Source organism: Sander lucioperca, chromosome 13 (assembly GCF_008315115.2).
Source record: "Sander lucioperca isolate FBNREF2018 chromosome 13, SLUC_FBN_1.2, whole genome shotgun sequence".
Lineage (NCBI taxonomy): Eukaryota > Metazoa > Chordata > Actinopteri > Perciformes > Percidae > Sander > Sander lucioperca.
The window spans coordinates 20723318-20745735 of NC_050185.1; the positions used below are offsets into that span (position 1 = coordinate 20723318).

The following is a 22418-nucleotide window of genomic DNA, read 5'->3' on the forward strand; positions in this document are numbered from 1 at the left end:
TAGTTGTTGTGTGATATACATAATTTTAATGTCGGAACCAGGTCACATAAAGTCAACATAAAGACACTATTTCGTTGCAATATTCCTATATGAATTTAAAGTATTTCTGTGATGCAAGTTTTTAGTTTTAAGTTTTACTTGTCACATAGCCTGGCCTACTCAACATCTCTACATTGTGCAGTAAAATGCTTTGAAGCCTACTGTGCTTAACATAAATAACAATACAATGTCAAAAATGCAATATATACAACAAATGATAAATGTAAGCTACAAACAAAATATAAAGTACAATAAGGTGCAGTATATAGCCTAATATTAAATATGGGGCAAATATAAAATTGATGCAGGAATTCGGTGGCTGTATTTGTCAACAGGGATACTTGTATTAAGGCATTTTTCTTTTTAATCCCATGCAGCTATTAACATACCTGTATGATATTAGTCCCTAAATTGTATGAGTGTAACATCCCTTGCCTCTGCCGTTGGTTGGAAAAATTTCAGTATTTTGTTCATGCTTGAGGAGAAGAGAGGGCAAGGCGGCTCAAGCCTGAATTCTTTTCCAAATGTCTCTTTTGCTACAGCAGGTCCACATATTGTAGGACACTATACCAAATATTATAGGAGACCGTAACAGGAAATGTGATGAAAGCTTTTATTTGTGTAAACACAAGCTAAACAAAATATTACACAACTAAATATCAGATGAGATGTTTTCTTTGTGTTTTCAAAGAACTAATAAGTCATTTCAGACCCTTTGGGCCCCTGGGCCTGTGCCCGGTAGGCTCTTGTCCACACCAATGTTTATTAAAGAGATAGTGACAAATACTAGAGTGCATGTGATACTCACACTTGAGATCGTATATAGGGACCTTATTATCAGCCTTATAAAGTTACACTAGCCTGTGATATTCTTATAATATTCTCTTAGGTAATTACAATGTGACTGCAGACCTTAGTGACTAACTGTACATTGCATTTATCACACATATAAAGAGATATGCATATACACATAGTATGCAGGCACTGCACACAATGATCAAGTCAAGTCAAATCAACTTTATTGTCAATTCTGCAACGTGCCAGACATACAGAGCAATTGAAAATACGTTTCTCTCCAACCCACGGTGCAACAAGGACACGTACAACGAGTGAAATATAAAAGATAAGAAATATATACAAATAAAGATAAAAAAGATAAGTAATATGTACAAATAAGATAAAGAAATATAAGTAATATATACAATACAGTAATACATTCTAAATAGTTCAAATGTGAGGCAAAATCAAACAATAGAGAAAACTAAAGATGAAAACCACTTCCTTGGTCTTGTCAACGTTCAGGAAGAAGTTATTTTTGCTGCACCATGTGGCCAGTTGGTTGACCTCCTTCCTTTTTTTTTTAGATCAATTTTTTATTATTTGGTTGACCTCCTTCCTGTAGTAGGTCTCATCATTGTTGGAGATGAGACTCACCACGGTTGTGTCGTCAACAAAACTTCACGATGTGGTTGCTGCTGAAGGAAGTTTGCAGACGACACAACCGTTGTGGGTCTCATCTCCGTGGTGGGTCTCATCTCCAACAACTTTGTCTGGTGTCATGGTAATAGCATCAAGATAAGATAAAGATACGATTTTTATCCCCGTAGGGCGACTCAGGTGTCTTAGCAGCATCAGCAGTGAGAATGAAACGCAGGTGCAGGCAAGGTTAGAATCAAGAACTCACCAAGATAAATAAGAATTAAAATAAAAACAAGAATAACAGTAGAGATAAGATAAATACTGAGCTGCTGGCCCTAAATATCTGCACTGGATCATATAATTCATAAGATAGCTGCAAACATTCGATGAGGTTAATGCAGCAGTGACAGTGGAGTGAAGTGGAGAAGAGTTTTCATTTTAATGGACTAACATTATCATTCATGTCATCCATCTCGCGATGTGCATGGGGAAAAGTCTGTCTGTTAAAGAAAATGCAAGCTGTCATCTACCTAATACAATCACCCCACCTTGACTTCTGGACGGATGACAGGTGAAAATGTAAATTAATGTGCACCAGCCTAATAATCTATTCAGCAGTAAGTGGTTTATTTTACATCTACATAATCCATCTGTAGTTTATGCACATTGCCTGCATGGTTATGCCGGTAAAATGATTAACATCATGTCAGCAAAAATATGGACTGATCAAGTAGTGATAGGGGGTTGAATTCACCTTCATAAATCAGTAATAACATGTTAAGTACTCAAATCAGAGTATGAAGAAGAAGAAGAAGAAGAAGAAGAAGAAGAAGAAGAAGACATGTCTTTATTTATCCCGCGAGGGGAAATTCACAATTTTCACTCTGTTAGTACAGTTGCACACACACTATGAAATTATGGATGCATAGTATGTGTTCTGGAGCTGAAACGATTAGTTGATTAATCAATTGTCAGACAAAGCACTTGAAGCACATTATTTTGATAATCGATTTATTGTTTTAGTATTTTTTCATTTTTCAAATGTCAAACATTTCCCAATTCAAGCCTCTCAATTGTGAGCATTTGCTACTTTTCTTTGCCTTATGTGATAATAAACTCAATACCTTTAGGTTTTGGATGGTTGGTCAAACAAAATAAGCAGTTTGACATCGCCTTGGGCTTTATGAAAATGTAATAAAAAAATGTTTTTCACTACTACTACAGCAGTACTTTCACTATTTATAGGCTATATTAATAGATGACAATTCTTGTTAGTTGCAGCCCTAATGTGTTCTGTTGTAATTTTAGGATTGCCACTGAAAATGATGCCTAAAGCAGAAAAATAGTGGTGTGAAACTTTATAGAATGATGTAAACAGCTTTATTACACTGTTTTATGTGATATGCATGTAAAGCATCTGGTAAAGTTATTGCAGACTTTATTGTCTCTTCTTCTTTTAAGATTTTTAAATGGCAGAAATTGTTCCAGAAATTGACCAAGACTAGAATCAACATGACACAGCTCAATACTGTGACTCAAGTTAACTGAAGCATCATCCCACTGCAGGGTTTCAGTGAAATCCCACTCAAAGCTCCAGCAAATATAACTGTCTATTTAATCTAGTTTAATCATTCTCTTGACCATTTCCCAGAGCGAGTCCAGATTGTGGCTATCAATAGACCCACTGCCCTGTTAGCATTTAGCTATTGAGAGAATGTAGGTCACACATAGACAAAAGGGCCGGCGTTAGTCTTTTCTGGCTCCCCCCAAGAGCCAGGAATGAAAAGCATGCTCTTTATGTAATGCAAAACACATTTACATGATGCTATCTAGGCTCTTAGGAGAGGAAACAGGTTTATTTATGGGATTTCATCACCAGTAGAAAACTCTCTTTTATCAGATGGGAAATACTGACATGAAATTTAATCATGGAGGTCGATGGAGGACTAAGAAAGTGGTCTTCAGGTTTTTAATCAGCTATGGAACAGTTGCACTCTTCTTTAACTAGTAATAGTTTGTTTTGTAATTGTCTGTTTTGTAACTGTCTGTCTGTCTGTCAGTCAGTCGGTCAATCAGTCAGAAGCTGGACAAAGGCCTGGATCCAGCAAAAATAGGCAGGAAGAGATTATCACTGCTGAGCTCATGTGCTTTTAATAGAAAGGGCAGAGAAATGGTGCATTACTTTCTCTCACTGAGATACTGAGTGTTTCTCTTTATCCCTCCCTTCTATAATATAGCAACATACTGTATATGAAATGTATGATCACAACTGAGGGAAGTAATAGGTCATAATGTGTGAGTGTATGAATGTTTAAATGCTTTAACAACAGGATATGATACGTGTTCCTTCTTCATTATGTTAACCAGGTTAGAAAATGTTAATGTAGTTGATGATTTTGGAAATCATGATTTATTTTATGCATTGATAACTAAATATGCAATAAGTTAAGTGTAACTTATCTTTTTTAGTCTAAAACCTTCTGTAGAGACACTTTGAAACCTATGAATATACTGTCTAATAACAACAAACTTAATTAAGACAGATCTAGTCAGGAACGTACACAATAATTATGCAAAATAATTCGTTTTAAACTCTCCTTTTGGGTCCTAACTGAAACTTTGAAATTTAAACAGAAATGTTTGTCAGCCACATGGAAGTTATTACAGATACAGTATAACATGCAGAATGCATTTAAACTGATATCTAAACACACAGTATTTTTCATCACAGATCTATAATGACATACAAAGCTCACCTGTTGTTGCATCTGGCTAATATTTCAGAATTAAATGTCAACTATTCATGTCTATTTCTGTTACAATGGAAGCTCTGTATGGATTTCAAAAGAATGTTTTCATTTGCATAGTGGGCCTGTTTTGGCGATAATGCAGTGAATTGTTTCATTGTCATGTCTACCCTGCAGCTGAACAGGTTCAGTCTTCAGTCTAAAATATCAGTATTTCCTTTAGCATTCACAAAGTGTGTTGGTTAAACATTATTGTGACTTACAGTATGCTTCAATTTTAACTTCAACTTCAACTTCCAACTTTACACTTTAAACTTTATTATCCCAAAGGAAATTTGATTTGCAGCAGGCATCAAATCACATCAAGGACATCATTCCCTCCCTTTCTCTTCCTCATGTTCTACGGATGGAGGGGTCACTTAGGCCTTTTACCTAACTCATCACTTACTCTAATGACCCATTAGTTGCCACAGAAACCTGCAGGTTTCGGCTGGAGGACTCCAGTCTGAGTGTTGGGGCTGGGCCGTGATGAGTCATCACCGTGTACTGCTGCCATCAGTGCTAACGAGGAGCAAGGCTTTAAGATGGTACAAGCTAACTGTCTCATTAGACCTGTGATGTTCCATTACATCTGCATGGGCGCTGGTTGTAATTAAATTACGCAGCTGACTGGTGTTTGAGTGTTTGGGCAGTCGGTCAAGCTTGCAGTATGTTGGAGTGTCTCGGTCAACTTTTAGGATCTGTGAAGGGCAATGGTGTGCCAAATTGCTTTTTATTATACCTGCTTAACATCAGCATGTTAACTTTGTCATTGTGAGCATGTTAGCATTTCGCTCAAAGCCCCACTGTGCCTTAGCACAACCACAGTCACATAACCCCTACTGTGGCTGCAGACTCGTAGTCTTGTTATCATGTAGCCTATCACTTGGTTATCTGGAGCAGGATGTCTTAATTCCAGTATAAAACAATGTGTCTAACAGAGGACCATAGGAAGAGATAGAAATAAATCACGTACACAAGTTATTAGTAACACAAATTATGTGTCCTACCAATGGATCCACTCAGCCTTGGGGTAATATGAAAGGGACAGATATTAAGCTGATATGTAATACTTTTCTTTCTCATTGTCAATGTCTTAAATTGGTTGGTCCACCCTGGTTAAAGAAGAAACCAACAAAAGTATATTGGTGTCAAAACTGAAAATTGCTACAGTGAGGGTTTTCAAATGTGATTTTTCAATTGTTGGATCACCACAAAGAAAAATGGCCTCCACCTATATTGCATTGTTTGGGGTGTTGGCAAAAATCCAAGCAATGGAAATCTGTATGGCAAGATACCATTGTTGTTTTTTGGTGATTTGAGTGAACTGATCCTTTAAAACAAATAATTGCTTATTAGAACACATTCTGATGCAGTGTTTCTGTGTCTGATGTGGTAACAGAGTGCTCCTGTTTTTATATAAATGCTGTTTTGGAAGCTTCTCACAATCTTTACAGTAAGGGTGCATGTGGAACTTTGGAGAAGCACAAAACCAAATGCAAATACTGTGGATTACTGTGAGTTGCAATTCATTATTCATTACTGATGCAACAACAAGGCTTTTTGTAGCAATACGTGTATACAGCATGTATTAGTGAGGAATGAAAACAAAGGAGTTCTAGCCAACCCTGGGTGAAGCCAGAGTATCAGAGGCATTGTCAAATGTTAATACACACACACAAACACACAAACACACACACACACACACACACACACACACACACACACACACACACACACACATACAGAGTTTAAAGTTCTCTTAGCACCACACTGCAAATACAAAGTGTGCAAGGTGGCACTGAAATGAACAAAACAGAGAAAAGAGAAGACAGGAAAGGACAAGACAAAACTTTAAAGATGCATAATAGTGACAAGTCCCCTTTCTATTCCAATCCCTCTCTACCTGGAGCTCTTAGAGATGGTATTACAAACATATGGTTTACAAAAGGTATTACAACTTTTGGGAATTTGTTTAAAGACGGAACCCTTCAGACTTTTGAGACGCTCTCATCACAGTATGGACTACCCCACACTCATTTTTTCAAATACCTCCAGGTCAGGCACTTTGTTATCTCTGAACAAGGTGGCTCTCTTCAACTATTAAAAGAGCAGCCTCTAGATAAACGTGTGCGCAGTAAACAGGGAGTGAGGGGGTTTATATCCTACTTTTACTCAGGAATTTGTCAGATTATAGGCTGGGAAAAGCTAGGAGTGAAATGTAAATGGGAAGAAGACCTGGAGTGTAACTTTGAAGAAGGGGTTTGGGAATCATTGTGTACTAGTACTCAGTGTTTTTCTTTTAACTCTAGACATAAAATCACACAATACAATCTTATTCACAGAACATATTATACCCCTGAAAGACTACATAAAATAAAGTCTCAATACTCCCAGTTTTGTCCAAGATGCAAATCGGGAGTAGGAACGTTGGTACATATGTTTTGGACTTGCCCTTGTCTTAATTTGTATTGGGTGTCTATACTCAAAGTGCTTAATGACATTACAGGATTAACCATTCCCGCAGAACCAAGAGTAATTCTCCTGGGTGACACATCTATGATGTCAATCAATAAAAACCAACTCAAATTTATTAGAATTGCCCTTATTACAGCTAACAAATGTATAGCTTTGTATTGGAAAGATGTATTACCACCTACATTTGCTAGATGGCTGAATGAACTGACATCATGCATACCGAGTGAAAAGATTATGTATAATTTGAAGGGTAAACCTGAAAAATTAAAAAAGATCTGGGGTGGTTTTCTAGCATATGTGGACACAGTGCCCACAATACAATAATTCTTTTATATTTACACAATGTCAGGTGATGGTTAAACATGCTAATACAACATTTGGTGCAGTTTTTAGCTTTATTTGTTGTTTGTTTTATATTTCTTTTCTACCTATCCCTGCTAGGCACCTCCCTTTTGCAATAGTTTTGTTTTAGGCTTATTTTGTCTGTGCTTGTTGGATTTATGTTATACTGAAGGCTAGTATTCTTCCTTTTTTTTTTTTTTGCTTGGTACACACTCTGTATGAATGTATGGTCGGACCTGTTAGGGTGGAGTGAGTGGGAGGGAGGGAGGGAGGGAGGGTGGGATGGGCTGGTCTGGTACCTACTTGATATATTGTTGTACAATATCCCCTTTCTCAGCTCTTGGGTTGTTATATAAAAAAATTCAATAAAGATATTGTTGAAAAGATGCATAATAGAAAATGTTGGAAGCACCTCGCTTGAAAAACTGAAACATTTTTAGCTTTTGATGTGCTGAAATGCAGACATAGAGAAATTAAAGACAAAAGTGGCTGAAATATGCAGACAGGGACAGGCAACACATTTTAAGCTCAGGAGACTTTATTATTGTTTATGCTAAGCTTTCATTTAACAAAAACATTCAAACTTAATGTTTTGTGGACTATAATGGAGTGTAGCACAAAATCTTCTTGCTCTTGTTTTCTTCCTACGGACAAGTACCCTGGACTTCTTGTTTGTCGACACCAGATGGAGCTCAAGATATTAGATGGAAACAGTAATCTGCTGTTGTCATGGTTTCAGGTATCCTGGAGGCAAATTTGCCTTTCCTAGATTTGCAAAGTCATGACCCATCCTACTCTGCCTCTGATTGGCTAGTACTCGTTACCTTTGTTTGTTGGATTGGTTAGGTATAGGCATGAGGAGTGAGATTGGTCAAGCTAAGAATACCAGGACAAAACAATCAGAGGCAGAGTAGGGCGGGACATGCCTTTGCAAACCAAAATCCACATCCTGGAGACACAATAATGCATGCTAATGGAAAGAGAAAAAGAAAGAGGTAGAGGTTGTTACTCCCTCTCTTTTTTGTTTCATATCTGTATCTCTATATGTGTGTATATGTATTTGTGTATGTAGTATTATGTAGGCCTATATTTATGTGCCAAATTGCTTTTTCACGTTTAACCTGCAATTCTATATTGATTTGTCATATGACTGCGACATCATACTTTTCTAAAAGTGGTCATAAGTTTCAACTTGTCTTATTTGTATACATGTATACGTTCATAATCATTCACTCATCTACGGTTTACTGTATCTAAAACTACTACTAAATAACCGGCATCTGTCTCTTGCAGTATTTCCTTATTTGGAGTTTCTCAAGGTTATGCAGAGGGTAATCATCAGATGACTTCACAATGCACCGCTTAAAAAGCTATTGCTATACAACTCAACTATTGTTTTTTGGGGGGGAGACGCACAACGTGTCTCTGTCCCATCCCGTCCAGGATTCTAACTGGTTCCTGTTCTCCTCATTTCCTCTGACATCACAAACAGTTTCATCAACCAACTATCCCAAAACAACCCATTTGTCATGATCTAATCCTCCGCCACATTGCAGACAAACATATCTCTGATCGTGTTGTTTACAAGAGGGTTCAGCCATTTAGTCCTGATAGCTTGGCATCAGCATCAAACATGCAGTCTGCATCTGCTCGCCTAAAAGGGCTTTTATCCAAACCTCCTTGGCATACACAGATAATTTAAATTTAGATGTTGAACAGCAGCAGCAGCAGCAGCAGCAGGTACCCAAATAGCTTTCATTACCAAATGGGAACAACAACAATGAGGCTCACTGATAAACTGCAGTCATTTGATTGGTGATTATAAAATAATCATGTATCCTGGCATATCCTTAATGGCATGTTGGAGGTCACACTGGCTCCGTCCCGCCACAGTGCAGCTGAGAGTTATGTTACTTTGGATTAAGCTCTTGTATTGTGTTGCCTCTGTTGTCTCCTGCGTCTTTATGCAGTGATGGTCAACATGTCGTCACTCACATAACTAGCAACAAACATTTGGGACACTCTGTCATCACTGGAGACATGCACGGGGTTGGGTAAAGCTAAATGATGAAAGCTGACCAACTGTGTAATCTACCTGTTAAAAATATATATTATCTTTCTTTATCTATTTTTACATTTTGCTAAATTGTAGATGCCACTTTGTTATGTGTAGTGTGAGCCATTCACACACAGAAACAACTTTAAGACTTTATTTCCACTTTGCACAGGGACACATGCACTTTTTGCTATATATAATACATATATATATATATATATATACACCCTAATACATCATCAAATGAAATGCAGGCCGATCACATAAGGGTGAATGAGCCACTGGGGTGTGCCAGGTTGGGCGCTTGCCCGGTCCACTGCCCAGGGCTACAACAATCCGACAGCCGGATGAGCTTGTTTCCAAAGTGATTGATGAAATGTTAATGTGGAAAACAACGATCCAGAGAATGCTTATCATGATCTAAAAAAGGCCACAGGGTCACTGTTTAAGAGACTTGGAACTTGATGAGGTTTGTCAGGAGTCAGATGACTGGGGAATGCAATGTAGTTGCCTGTTTTCACTGTGAGCCTTCAAACAGAGATTTTCCATTATGAGGAGAGCGCTCTTGAAAATAAGGATTATTTGTTCCTGCAGAAAAGGCTTAAACAGGAAAACAGAAAGACCACCAACTTATTGAGAGAGTCACACACACATCCTCTGTGGGACTGTGTGATTGCTGCAGGAGGAAAATAGATTTGATTTCTTTTAGAAGAGCTGAACCAAAGTGAAGAATGTATTCATTTTTGATTTTATTTAAGAGGGATAGTGTATTAACTGCTGCTGAGGAATAACAGATTGTTGATAACAAAGATGATGACTAATCTGCAAGACAATAGTGGGTATAACTTAGCTAACTACACTGTTTTGAATGTATTCTTATTTCTTGGGCTTAAGTTTGATGGTTGTAAATGAGAAGAGCACTTTTCTGCACGTAATCAATAGTCTGCACACTTTAAAAATAACCTGCCAATCATAGGGTTGTGTGCCAGCAGTGGAACATTGAATCAAAGCGACCTTCCCTCCTGTTTAATTTAATCATATTGCCTCCGCCATTTGTCACCCTCTTTCATCTTGCCTGGTGTTTCATCATATTTACAAAGGGACCTGATAGGTTTAATTAAAGATACGATAATTATTCATTAACATGATACATGTCTCTATTCTTCAGTGAGTGGCCCTGAAAGGCAGCTCAGATGATTCAGTCTTTGATCACTGCTTTTGTTTAATGTGTGGCGTCTTTTTGTGGCATAGACTGAGGTTTGCATTATGAACGGTGGGCAAAATGGACCAGGAAATATATTGTAGCTGGGTTTGTGTAGGCCTAAACGCACACACGCATAGTCACTAGAGCATGCACTTAGATTGATGTATTTTTACTTTTCTTGACACAGCACAATGTTTTTCATTTTAAAGTGACCTCTGTCAACCTCTTCTTACAGCACCCCTAAAAAGTGTCTGGCACAGGTCCCTAGCCTGTGCAGGGGTTTACTTGTTGTTTTGCACAGTTTGCATTTAGGTTATCCATGGTTTCTCTTTTGATAATTATTTTTTTCTCTTCATTTTTTTTCTTCTTTTTCTGGGCCAGACTTGCACTGTTAATATGGCTGCATGAGATGGACGCATCCTGTGAATAAATACAGCTGGACTGCAAACGGGGTCTTCCTCTCAGGTTTTGTGCCTCGGCCAACCTTACAGTAATATTATGGTTTGAAGGAATTAAACCACATTTCATAAGCAAGTAAACGTCATACTGATTATTAGTATAGCCTAGTGACCTATTAATGTATGTTTTATTATATTTAGTCAATTTATTTACAAACACAAAGTAAAACTTGTAAGCAATATAAAAGAAAAACAAACGAGATCATCAGCAACATACAAGCCACAAATAAGCAACTATAGGATTGTTCTTGTTCAAAAGGGGTAGGAAGAAGTTAAGAACTTTTCCAGTCCTACCCCCAATTTTCATTATTCATAATAAAAATTGAATTCACATCCATCAGTGTCCATGTTGAATTCAGTCGGCTGCAAATCAACTCTTTGTTTTTGTTATTTTACTTCTTTTAGAACCAGTGTGGGCAAATGTCCAGAGAACACAGCAAACATATTCAGTGGTTCATATTGTATTAAAATGTATACAGGCTAAGTGGTGAATGAATGAATTAATAAATGCTTTTTTATTTTTGTGTGTCATGCCACTAAATGGCTCATCCCAGGACACCGATACAAAAGTAATTTCATCCACAGCTTCTGGTCCAACATAATCTACTTTGCACAAAATAAAGAATAGTAGCACTTCCAGACAGAGAATCATACGTACAAAGCCTTCTTTTTTTTTTTTTTTTTTTTTTTTTTAGCCCATGCTTGTTCTGAAAAGTCGACAAATAAAAAATGTCATAAAACCTAATTAACAGATCTATATCCTGCCTCATCTCTTTTACTTCAACTTTGTTGTATAATTGCAATCTTAAATCATGATAATGTTAATGTTGTAATCCGGAACCTTGGGTCATATTTTATAAACTGATAATTTAGTCCTATGTACAATTGTTATTTGAAAGTAACTGTAGCTCTTAAATAAATGTAGAGAAGTAGAAAATAGCATATTGTGGAAATACTCAAGAAATGTACAAGTACCTCAAAATTGTACTTAAGTACAATACAATTGTACTTAGGCTAGTTACTTTCCAGACACTTTTATTTTGAAGGAAGTGTTAAATTCCGGTGTTTTCGTGGCTACAGTTGGAGCAATTACACCCCCTTTACACTTGTCTTGTGGATATTAGACTGACAGGAAGGACTATATCCAGACTGAACTGAAAGGGTGGGGACAGGAGTATTATGTGATATTAGTTATGGGCCTATTACAGACTGCAGTGAATAGTCCTGAACCAAGCTGCTGTTAAATCACTTCTCAAAATGTATCTAAAAAAACATTTCATTAAGAACTTTGTTAATATATATATATATATATATATATATATATATATATATATATATATATATATATATATAAACAAAGTATAATTTTTTATATTATTTTAATATTTAATCTATTAAGCTACATGTTCTTTTTGTATTACTTTAACTGAATTTATTTGCCTCATTGCATATATTGTTTTCAAATGTATTATATAAAAGTACATAAAAATATACCTAAAGCACTAAAAGTAAAAGTAGGCTACCCATTATGCAGTCCATTTCAGAACTGCAGAACAATATATATTATATAGGCCTAATTTGTTTGCTTTGTTGTCCTTGTTTCAAGCTCTATGTTCATTTATATCTTTTCTGTTCTTGAACTGTGTGCAAGTACATCGAGAGCATCTTTAAATTAATTGTATATGTTCACATAGGCTATGTGACAATAAAACTGATTCTGAGTAGCACGAATAGAACTAGGGCCTACTCAAGAAAAGTACAAGTAGCCTATCTAAAATTTGTACTTAAGTACAGTACTTGAGTAAATGTACTTAGTTACTTTCCACCACTGCAGATGGGTAAATAACATTCATTGAAAAGCAAGCAAGTGTATTTTCAGCTCTCCACATCATCCACATGCTTTTATTTAGAAGGTCATCACCGGAAATGCGGTCTTTTATTGCGGAGAGTAAATTCCAGGGTGGATCACCAACTGACGTCTCTATTCAGTTTTCAGTCAAATCATAGCAATCTGGCGGACAGAGCAGATACATGCGTCTACTAACAAGAGACACGCTAGCACCTTCAGTGGTTCTCTTGTAAGCTCCGGAAAATACTAGAACATCTGTGGGACGTCTTCTAACCGAAATTAGATAACGTATCGGCAAACGAACACCCCGAAAACACACAAAAATGGACGAAAAGCCGTTTACGAAAGAACTTGATCAGTGGATCGAGCAACTTAACGAATGCAAGCAGCTGTCGGAGGGACAGGTGAAAACATTATGTGAAAAGGTGAGATATCTCTCAACTCTAACTTACTGTCAACGTCTTCTCTCTCCTTGCCGACGCCTTCCAGACATTCTTAAAATGGCGTCTATAGTGTACATTTCACTGCGCCGTGCGTATATTTTTATGGTTTTCATATCACTTTATGGTTTTTGTTTTGGGCGTTTGAATCGTTGCCTGGGAACTAATCAATCAATCAATCAGACTTTATTTGTAGCCTATAGCACTTTTCATAAATATAAAATGTAACCCAAAGTGCTTCACATAATCCACACAAAGCAATAATTGGATTTGTATTTAATAAAATAACAACAGATTTTACTGAGGAAAACGATATCATAAATATCTTACAGTGAGGAACACCAAGCAGTAAAACGGGCTAAAATGCATAGATAAATAGACAGACAAATACATTGATAAATAAAAAAAATAAAGCTCACTTAAAAGCCAGACCAAAAAGGTAACGTTGGGTCTTTAGTTTGCCTTTAAAAGTATCAACAGTCTCTGCTGCCCTCAGCTCCTCATGAAGGTTGTTCTGGAGGCGTGGACCAGCTAATGAATTACCAGCACCAGCGCCAGGAAGGGGTCAGCCATACTGTGTGGATTCAAGTCACATACCACATTTACAGCCCTCCTCATTCAAACTGTCAGTGTGACCTGTGGCATGTCTTTTTAGCTAAAAAAGTCATACATCTATACATACACATACGTACAGACACACATGTAAACAAACCGCTCTATGAGGATTGTAAACAGTAATACAGTGGGGCATTGCAATACATACAATACAATAAAAGTGCTGGAATAAATAAAGAATTATTAATAACAGGTTGCTTATATCTGAGGTATGTGGATATGACAGTATATGAAGTGTATATTTGACGCTATGGTACCAAAACAAACCCCAAAAACAATACTTTTAACCTTTCTACCCTCAAAGACTATCCTAATGTAGGCTAATGTGCAGCCACATTGCAGCCCCAGAAAGGTTGGTAAAGGCTTACTGTACAGTTCAAAATGTGACTGACCTGAGATGAAGTTGGCTTATCATCCTCTATGCAAATGTGCTACATGATTACTCTGCTTTTCTCACAGGTAGTTAAGAAAGTTACCATTAACCTCTGACCCCTGCTAAGTTCTTATTTACTTCTCTAGTCAATAAGTAGTGAGGCTGACTTGTTTACTAGGCAATCAAGTAGTCATTTGGTTAAAGATACATCATGTGAATGGGAACTCTAACTTCTGAGCTTTATCTATCCTCTGCTTTTGCTTCCAGTTTGTAGACATGTGTCACACAGGGAAACCTAGAGGTAATGTAAGCAAATGACGTAGGCGAATGAACTCATTACATGGCTAGACTTTTCCCCTGACACTGTCATCTTTGAGGTCACAGAGGTGTTGTCATCTTAACGTGGCTTTGACCTTTTAGCTACTAACTGGTGCTTGCTTGTTGATCTTAGTTAACTGTTACACTCATTGATTCATTCAAACAGAAACTGAAAGCAGAACATTTACAATGTTTTCAGTATCCATGTTTTTGCTTTGCTCCTGCTTTAGCTGATAACTGGCCAACTGCAGACTTCTGGTTTGAGTTGGAGCCTAACCCCATTCTCACCTCAACATATTTCTGCTCAGACCATCTGCTGATTTCCAGCTCTAGATGTCAGGGCCACACGTAACAATTTCACCTGTAGACTCTTAAACATTTTTTTAATCATCAAAATGTGGTGTTTCTTGATTTTCTTTTGCAAAACTAGGCCCACTACCATATTTGGAGTGCTGGAAGTTAACCAAGGAACATGTAAAAGCAGGAGCTGCACAAATAATGTTTCTCTTTCCTGCTGCTCTCCACTGCAGCAAAGATGCCATAAAAATAGTTGAGAGGAAAAAGGAAACCTACACAGTTTCTCCAAACTGTCTACCTGCATCTACAGTATCCATCCACCACCCTGTGACTTTTGTTAATTTATTCAGCAGAATGCAACCTCACATCCTCCTCCTTGATTTAAAAATAGCAGAGGATATGATTTGATTTTGAGTTGCATCACCAACACTATCAAATCTATTGTAATGGGATCAGCGTGTGTGACTCAGGATAACAGTGTTCATTGTGACTCAGAGAACGGCCGTCTCTGTTTTGGGATGTATGGGGGTGTGGAGGAATGTGATGTGCTGTGTAATCTGTCCTTAGTCTTTTCATTCCTGCTTTCCTGCTTTATCAGAAAAGGCAGAGTTTCTGCCTGGTGTCTAGTGGGCAGGCAGGAGGGGAATACTCAATCATAATCAATGCAAATCTTTCGGTTTTCAACATTGCAGTATTTCCCCCTCTCAACGCTCTGGGTGGGTTGTTTGTTTACAATGTAGTATTGTAATCTGCTTGATCATTTAATCGTGTTTAATGTAGTTACCGTGTTAACATTAAGTGAGTGCAGACAATGCTCTGTTTCTCCTCAAACATTAATGCCATATGGCATCATCTAAAGGTTGTCAGAATGATGTAATATATTGGTCATGCGGCAATTATTGCCCCACTTCCTGGAGCTGAAGTCCTCTCTATGACCACTGTCTATGTTTAAACCAGTTGGATGCAGCTAGTCAGGGCGGCAAATAAAGTTTTGTTTGCCAACTGAGGTCACGGTTTTACTCAGAAAAATGAGTCGCTGTTCCACATGATAGTTTGTTTTCCTACCAAAACGCCTGATATAGAGAACTAAATTTGCATTGTGTATCCATTTAAGTAGAGCAGAAATCCTGAGATAGTGTAAGAGTGATATCATAAAAACAGTATTTAAATTGATATCAAAAAGACAGATGAAAGTATGTAACAACACAGTGGACCCTGTGAACACACTCGCAACCAAAAACACTGACATTGACAAAATGTTGTTAAATGCATCTCAGCAAAATTCACAAACTGTCATAGTAGAAAACACGGACCCAATCTGCTACCATCATCCAGCTGGTGCTGATTTCCACACTGATTATAGTGCTGTTGCCAGGCAGATGCTTAACTTTTAACTACCGTAATTTAAACATCTTGAGACGTGGTTGTTTGTGGTTGTAGTTGTGCCTAGTCGTCAAGCTTAATGTCTGCAGGAAAATCTTTGGCCGTGTTTAACTGACTTTTACTGGGATTATATTGCGGCAGACGTTGAAATGCTGACTTCACTTCTTGGCACTTGGCTAAGCAGTTTGATGTCTGTGTGACGTCTTTGGCACAACTGTCATCTAGGAGGTTCCCTCCCTGCAGCCTCTCTGTGGCATTTCTGCTACAGGTGTGGTACTTTGGTCGAGGTGCTTGCGTAACATCTGCCGTCATCCTTTTCATATACAGCTGAACTGGCATCCACAGTACAAACTGTGACCCGCCATCTCATGGATAAACCGGTCTCTCGCATCGTTAAGTCCAGGCTCAAATTGGGAATTATGAAAGTGTTAATTTGGTACCATAAACAGCAGGTCACATTGAATTAGTTTACTTCCTCAAGTTTTATGTAATTATTTGATCTATAGATTTTAATCCTTTTTGAGGTTTTATTGTTTTTTTGTCATATTTTTGTTGCATTGTTTCGTTATACAGTAAGTAAAGGATATTTACTAGGTCTTTTTTAAGTGAGGTGATTGATGTGGCTGATGATCGCAGTGCAAGAATGATCAACTTGTAATCCACTACAACAACCAGCTATAAAGGCAGGTTATTTACAACTGCAGGATTTTGATTAAATATTGGAAGTCTCTTAATGAGAGGAAGGAGCAAGGAAGTAAGAGCATAAAAAAGATGAAAACACTGGCCCAATTCCTCTGCAGTATCTGAGGCAACCTTTAGCAGGACTCAGCAGACGACAAAGAAATCAAATCAGTGGTTTATCACAGCATACAGTGAGAAGATATAACTCGTATCTGTTGTCAGACCAAGTAATCACTGCTCTGGCCTCACTCAAAGTGCACATTAACCAAGTTATAATCAGCGGAGCCAATTTAGGACACAGAGGTGATATCTGAAGCGTCACTGAACACATTACTCAGTTCAGCACTGCATTTATCGTATTATGCATTGGCAAAGCAACTTAGTAGTGGATGCTCTAATGGATTGTGGATGGAAGGAATGGCACTTAACGATATTGTCTTTGATTGAATAGTTATACTTTTGTTTAAACCCCAGGGTCTGGTATATTTTCCCAGGGGAACAGTTAGGGCTGGGTATCGTTCAAAAACTTTTGATACCGTGACTTCGATACCGGTTCCTAAACGATACTTTTTCCGATACCAATTTTATAAAACAAAAGGAAATTACAAAAAAAAAGCTCAAATCTTTTTATTTATTTTTCAGCTCCTATTACGTGAGCCCGTCTTTGCGCGTAACATAGAGTTTTTCCTGCGTGTCTCTACAACGTGTGACGGTAGACAGCCAATCTCACTCAACATTATCAGGAGGGGGTGGGGGGACGAAAATATATTGCTGCTCCACTTTAACACAGGCATGTAGCTCCAAGAGTCAAAGACCCTGCTCAATTTGTCATCCACAGCCCAGTCATTGAAATGCCTCCTGTCACATGGTAGTATGGGCACGTGGAGGATGTGTATGTGGATGTAATATAGGTCAGCATTGTGCAGCGCTGCAGTCCTGTCCTGGTCTCTCTCTCTCTCTCTCTCTCTCTCTCTCTCTCTCTCTCTCTGTCTCTGTCTCTGTCTCTGTCTCTCTGTCTCTGTCTCTCTGTGTGTGTGTCCCATCTGCCGGGATGACAGGCCGACTTCAGCAATCTATCTGTCAATTCTCTCTTTATCCCACCGTGGTCGCATTTGTTGTTTAAAGGGAACAGTATGAAAAGATTGGGGGCTGCTCAAAATGTGCCACAGACAAAACACCATAACCCCTCACTGTTTCTATTGTCCACCTTCCTATGATTTTACAGATGCCTCTCTCCTAGGCTGTTTTTATCATCAAATGTAAGATAAACCACATATAGAAACTAAACTACCAACCACAGAGATTTAGTTAGAAGCTACAAACGTACTGAGAGCTGAACACAACTTTTCAAAACGTCTTTCTCTCATCTACCAGCCTTTTTGCAAACGGAAATAATGTACGTGTTTATTTGCATATAGAGCGGGGAAGTGTGATCCGATCACAAGTGGTCCCTCAGGACGCATTTGGAGATCCATTCTACTGCTAGGTGGGAACACGCCCATCCACTTGTGATTGGATCACTCAGGACAGATGTTTAAACCAGGTCAAAACAGGCCCACTGCTAAAAGAATGTGGTCATATGTGGCCTAAACCACCTCCGAATGTGGTCTGAGTGATTGGATCTCACTGAGTCCTGCATGCATTCCCACCTGTACTTAGAGCTGTCCCCTTATGATCGGCTCAGATCGCATTTTACAGTAATACCAGGTGAAAATGGGGCTTCTGTCTCTCTTCTTGCTCCATATCTCCAATATGGCTCAGTGCGTCAGACATGTCTGGTGGTCATTCAACTCAGACAATTTCTCTCTCAGCCTGAGGATTTGTTTGCTTCAAAGCTCCTTTTAAAGAGATCATACAGCTGACTGACCCCTTAGTCAGACCAGCCGGCCAAGCTAGACTGACTGCAGGAATAGTCCTTGTTGCAGGACTCCAGATTTAGTATTGGTGCTTTTTTTCATTATGTTTTTAGTTTTGTTTTAGTGAGGCAAGTACCGGTAAAGGCTGCATAATCATAAGGCACCTGCTTAGTGAAAATTAATAACAGAATGTGTGCTTATCTTTTTAAAATTAAAGAAATATGCACTTTAAAAGAAACCTGTGTGTAGCGATAACTCCCATAAGCTAACTGTACAACTCTATACACAAAATAAGGATAATCTATTCAGTTCAATTCATTTTTAGTATCAAATCACAACAGAAGTTATCTCAGGACACTTTAGAGATAATGTTTTAATGTTTTTTTTTTTTATTTGTTTTTTCTGCAGGCAAAGGAGATACTGACCAAGGAGTCAAACGTTCAGGAGGTGAGATGTCCGGTAACCGTGTGTGGCGATGTGCACGGCCAGTTCCACGACCTCATGGAACTGTTCAAGATCGGAGGGAAATCTCCAGACACAAACTATTTGTTCATGGGAGACTATGTTGACAGAGGGTACTACTCCGTAGAAACCGTTTCTTTACTAGTATCACTTAAGGTAAGTTATCATTTAAAAAGTCCTCACACATTTGACTTGTTCTGAAACTGAATAGGGGTTTTGAGGACGAAATTTCCCATACAGCTCTGTTGTTTGCTCGTGTTTCAGGTACGCTACCGGGAGCGCATCACAATCCTCAGAGGGAACCACGAGAGCAGACAGATCACACAAGTTTACGGCTTCTATGATGAATGCCTAAGAAAATATGGCAACGCCAACGTTTGGAAGTACTTTACCGACCTGTTCGATTATCTCCCCCTCACTGCTTTGGTAGACTCTCAGGTGAGAATTGGTTGGTTTCACAGCTATGATAAATACAACTTTGTTGTGACAGAGTTTAATGTTGCATTGTAGAATGAAATATATAACATTGCTAGTTTGGGAATCATTAGTTTAATGATGTGATGGATACAGAAGCTGATGTTCAGAGAGAAGTATTTTGTACTTGTATTTACTACTAATACTGAAATTTTCCTCTCATCCTTCCAGATATTCTGCCTTCATGGAGGCCTGTCACCGTCCATAGATACTTTGGATCACATCAGAGCACTGGACCGTTTACAGGAAGTGCCACATGAGGTAGATGGATAATACTTAATTTTGATGTTCCTGGCCAAGCGGCTTAGAACTTTGCTTTTGAAAATTTCAAAACATTTTGGTTGTAAAATAACTGTCATCAACAAATGTTTGTCAGTAACAGTAACTTTATCGTAAACGATACTTAAAGGCAAAAAAGGAAGCATTGTGTTGATATTGTCTTTTCTCCATAATTCAGTATATTGATAAACATGGTGGCTGTTCCAGTATTTAATAGCAGGACTGCGTCTTTGTTTCCTTGCCAACATGCTCCTCTTTGTCTCCCGCAGGGTCCCATGTGTGACCTGCTGTGGTCGGACCCTGACGACCGCGGTGGCTGGGGCATCTCCCCTCGAGGAGCCGGCTACACTTTCGGCCAGGACATCTCTGAGACTTTCAACCACGCCAACCGCCTCACGCTGGTGTCCCGTGCCCACCAGCTGGTTATGGAGGTGCGTGTCTTATTTAAATTTACCAGGCAATTATACATTTTAGTATAATTCAGGACTGTGGCTGTTCCAGTACATAGACTTCCCAGATGCAGTCAAGAATTACACACTTCAGCGGTGTTTGTTTATTCAAGTAATGCTTAACAAAAACAAGAACTAAATGAGCACAAACGAAACAAAAAATTCTCCCAACCACTACTGCTACAGAAAACAATAAGACAAAGGGCTATAAACCATCTTGAACTGTCATACAGAGATTAAAAACAGTACATTTTCATTACAGTAGCACTTTTTGAATTGTACTGAATTATACAGTACAGTACATCTCTGGTGAATAATGCATTTGTTTCCTCCAGGGTTACAACTGGTGCCATGAGAGGAATGTGGTGACAATATTTAGTGCTCCCAACTACTGCTACCGCTGTGGCAACCAGGCAGCTATCATGGAACTAGACGACACCCTCAAATACTCATTGTAAGTATAACAAAAAACTGAGAGCTGCAGTATGCGATTGTGTGTATCCCTAAAAGCTGAAGCTCTGCATGATTATGTTCCCCTCAAATGTTTAATGCCTGAAATGGTGCTACATGCGTTGTAAAACACAAATTATGTGTGTATGCATCATTCTAAACGATGCTTAGTATTATGCTTACAATACGTACGAGTTGCATTTATGATTGTTTGACAAATCTCATGTTTTTTTCCTACTTTTTATTTCTTCTCCTAACCAGTTTGCAGTTTGATCCTGCGCCTCGCAGAGGGGAGCCTCATGTCACTCGCCGCACCCCAGATTACTTCCTGTAAATTCTGACCTTTGACCCTTGTACAGTCAGGCCCAGTATTGCCATGATGTATGACATTCAACCGATAACAACAAGGGAGGGTGGGAGACTGGGGGGCTACACAGCAGTGCACATTGTATATCCACACAAAGACCTATTTAAGCATTTAGCAAAAAAAAATGTCTGTGTGTCTTTGAATGAACCAGAAGGTGTGTGCCATATGTATAACAATATTCATTGCTGAGGACTTGTATTGAAAATCTCCCCCACTATGTAAAACAGTGATGTTTAAATTCCTCATCCTGTTCCTGGTGCAGCTGGACCGAATGCACCAAGGTCAAGACGAAAATTTGCTATGTCAAATGCGGCTGTTTGAACTCTACATGCCATGGCTTATATTTAGAAGATCTGAACGTGATCTGTTTGCACTTTTGTAAATCTAAACAAATGTAACATATGTGAAAAGATGAATATTATTTCACACTACAGATGCTTTTTTTTTTTTTTTTTTTTTTTTATTTAATTAAAAGAAAATTACAAATAAAGCCCCCAACAGGCAACAGGCAAGTTTTACACACGGTTTCTTTGCCCTGTGTAACTTTTAAGGAAAGCCCTTCCTATGCAGTCACACAGCTGAGCTTGGTGTATATGATAGACAGATAATGGAGCGTTCATCCACATCAACTCACTGACTCCCGTTGAACTACCAGAGTCTGTGTTAACCAAACCATTTCAATAATAAAGATGAAGGTGGCTCCTTGATATGAATGTGCTGTTATCTTTTCCTTTTTATGATACTGAAAAACATTGCCCTGAATGAGACGGCAACTGGTGTTATGGTCTGGCTTAGATGGTCCCTTTGTACTGTGATTAATTCTGAACTGAACCACCTGGAAGTCAGCCAGTTCACCAACCAGGGAGTAGGTCAGTCATCTGTACCGGTTGGCTGGCATTGCTACAATTGAAGCATTAGTTAAGGGTGTGTGGTTTGGATAGGTTTGCACACTGACCTTCCTCTTGGAGAGTTACTGTAATGGTAACTAAACTGTATCACAGATACATAGTTTATCAGGACATCTTGGTTAATATTAAAAAGGTTTTTTTTTTCAAGAAAAGCAGACATTCTATGCACACGCGCACACACACACACACACACACACACACACACACACCATTTACCACCATCTTGCCAGTGTGAGCACAATTATGAGCTTTGACAGCAAATTGTAGAATGTTTGAACCCTTTTACTGTCAATCTCAGTAAAGGATTCTGTAGTCTTTACATTGAAACAATAGCTTTAAAGCGTTACCATAATGTAAATATGACATTTTTAACATTTTGGTATATTATTAATGAAAAAATCAGTACTGATGCAACATTTAGAAATATATTAAGCG

The 22418-nt window shown here is 38.3% G+C and overlaps 1 protein-coding gene across 1 annotated transcript; it reads left to right on the forward strand.

The window, feature by feature from the left end:
• Positions 1–12721: 12721 nt before the first annotated feature.
• On the forward strand, positions 12722–21782 carry ppp2cab (protein phosphatase 2 catalytic subunit alpha b). The gene is made up of 7 exons (XM_031308204.2): positions 12722–13056; positions 19003–19212; positions 19321–19494; positions 19702–19791; positions 20079–20240; positions 20594–20712; positions 20970–21782. The coding sequence occupies exons 1-7, from the start codon at positions 12955–12957 to the stop codon at positions 21040–21042; spliced, it is 930 nt and encodes a 309-aa protein (XP_031164064.1). The 5' UTR covers positions 12722–12954; the 3' UTR covers positions 21043–21782.
• Positions 21783–22418: the final 636 nt, after the last annotated feature.

Bases quoted from the DNA above. Each gene is read 5' to 3' on its own strand.
- ppp2cab (XM_031308204.2), top strand. From the start codon at position 12,955: ATGGACGAAAAGCCGTTTACGAAAGAACTTGATCAGTGGATCGAGCAA. The intron at 19,213-19,320 runs GTAAGTTATCAT...CTCGTGTTTCAG, and splicing joins CTTTACTAGTATCACTTAAG to GTACGCTACCGGGAGCGCAT. The intron at 19,495-19,701 runs GTGAGAATTGGT...TCATCCTTCCAG, and splicing joins CTGCTTTGGTAGACTCTCAG to ATATTCTGCCTTCATGGAGG.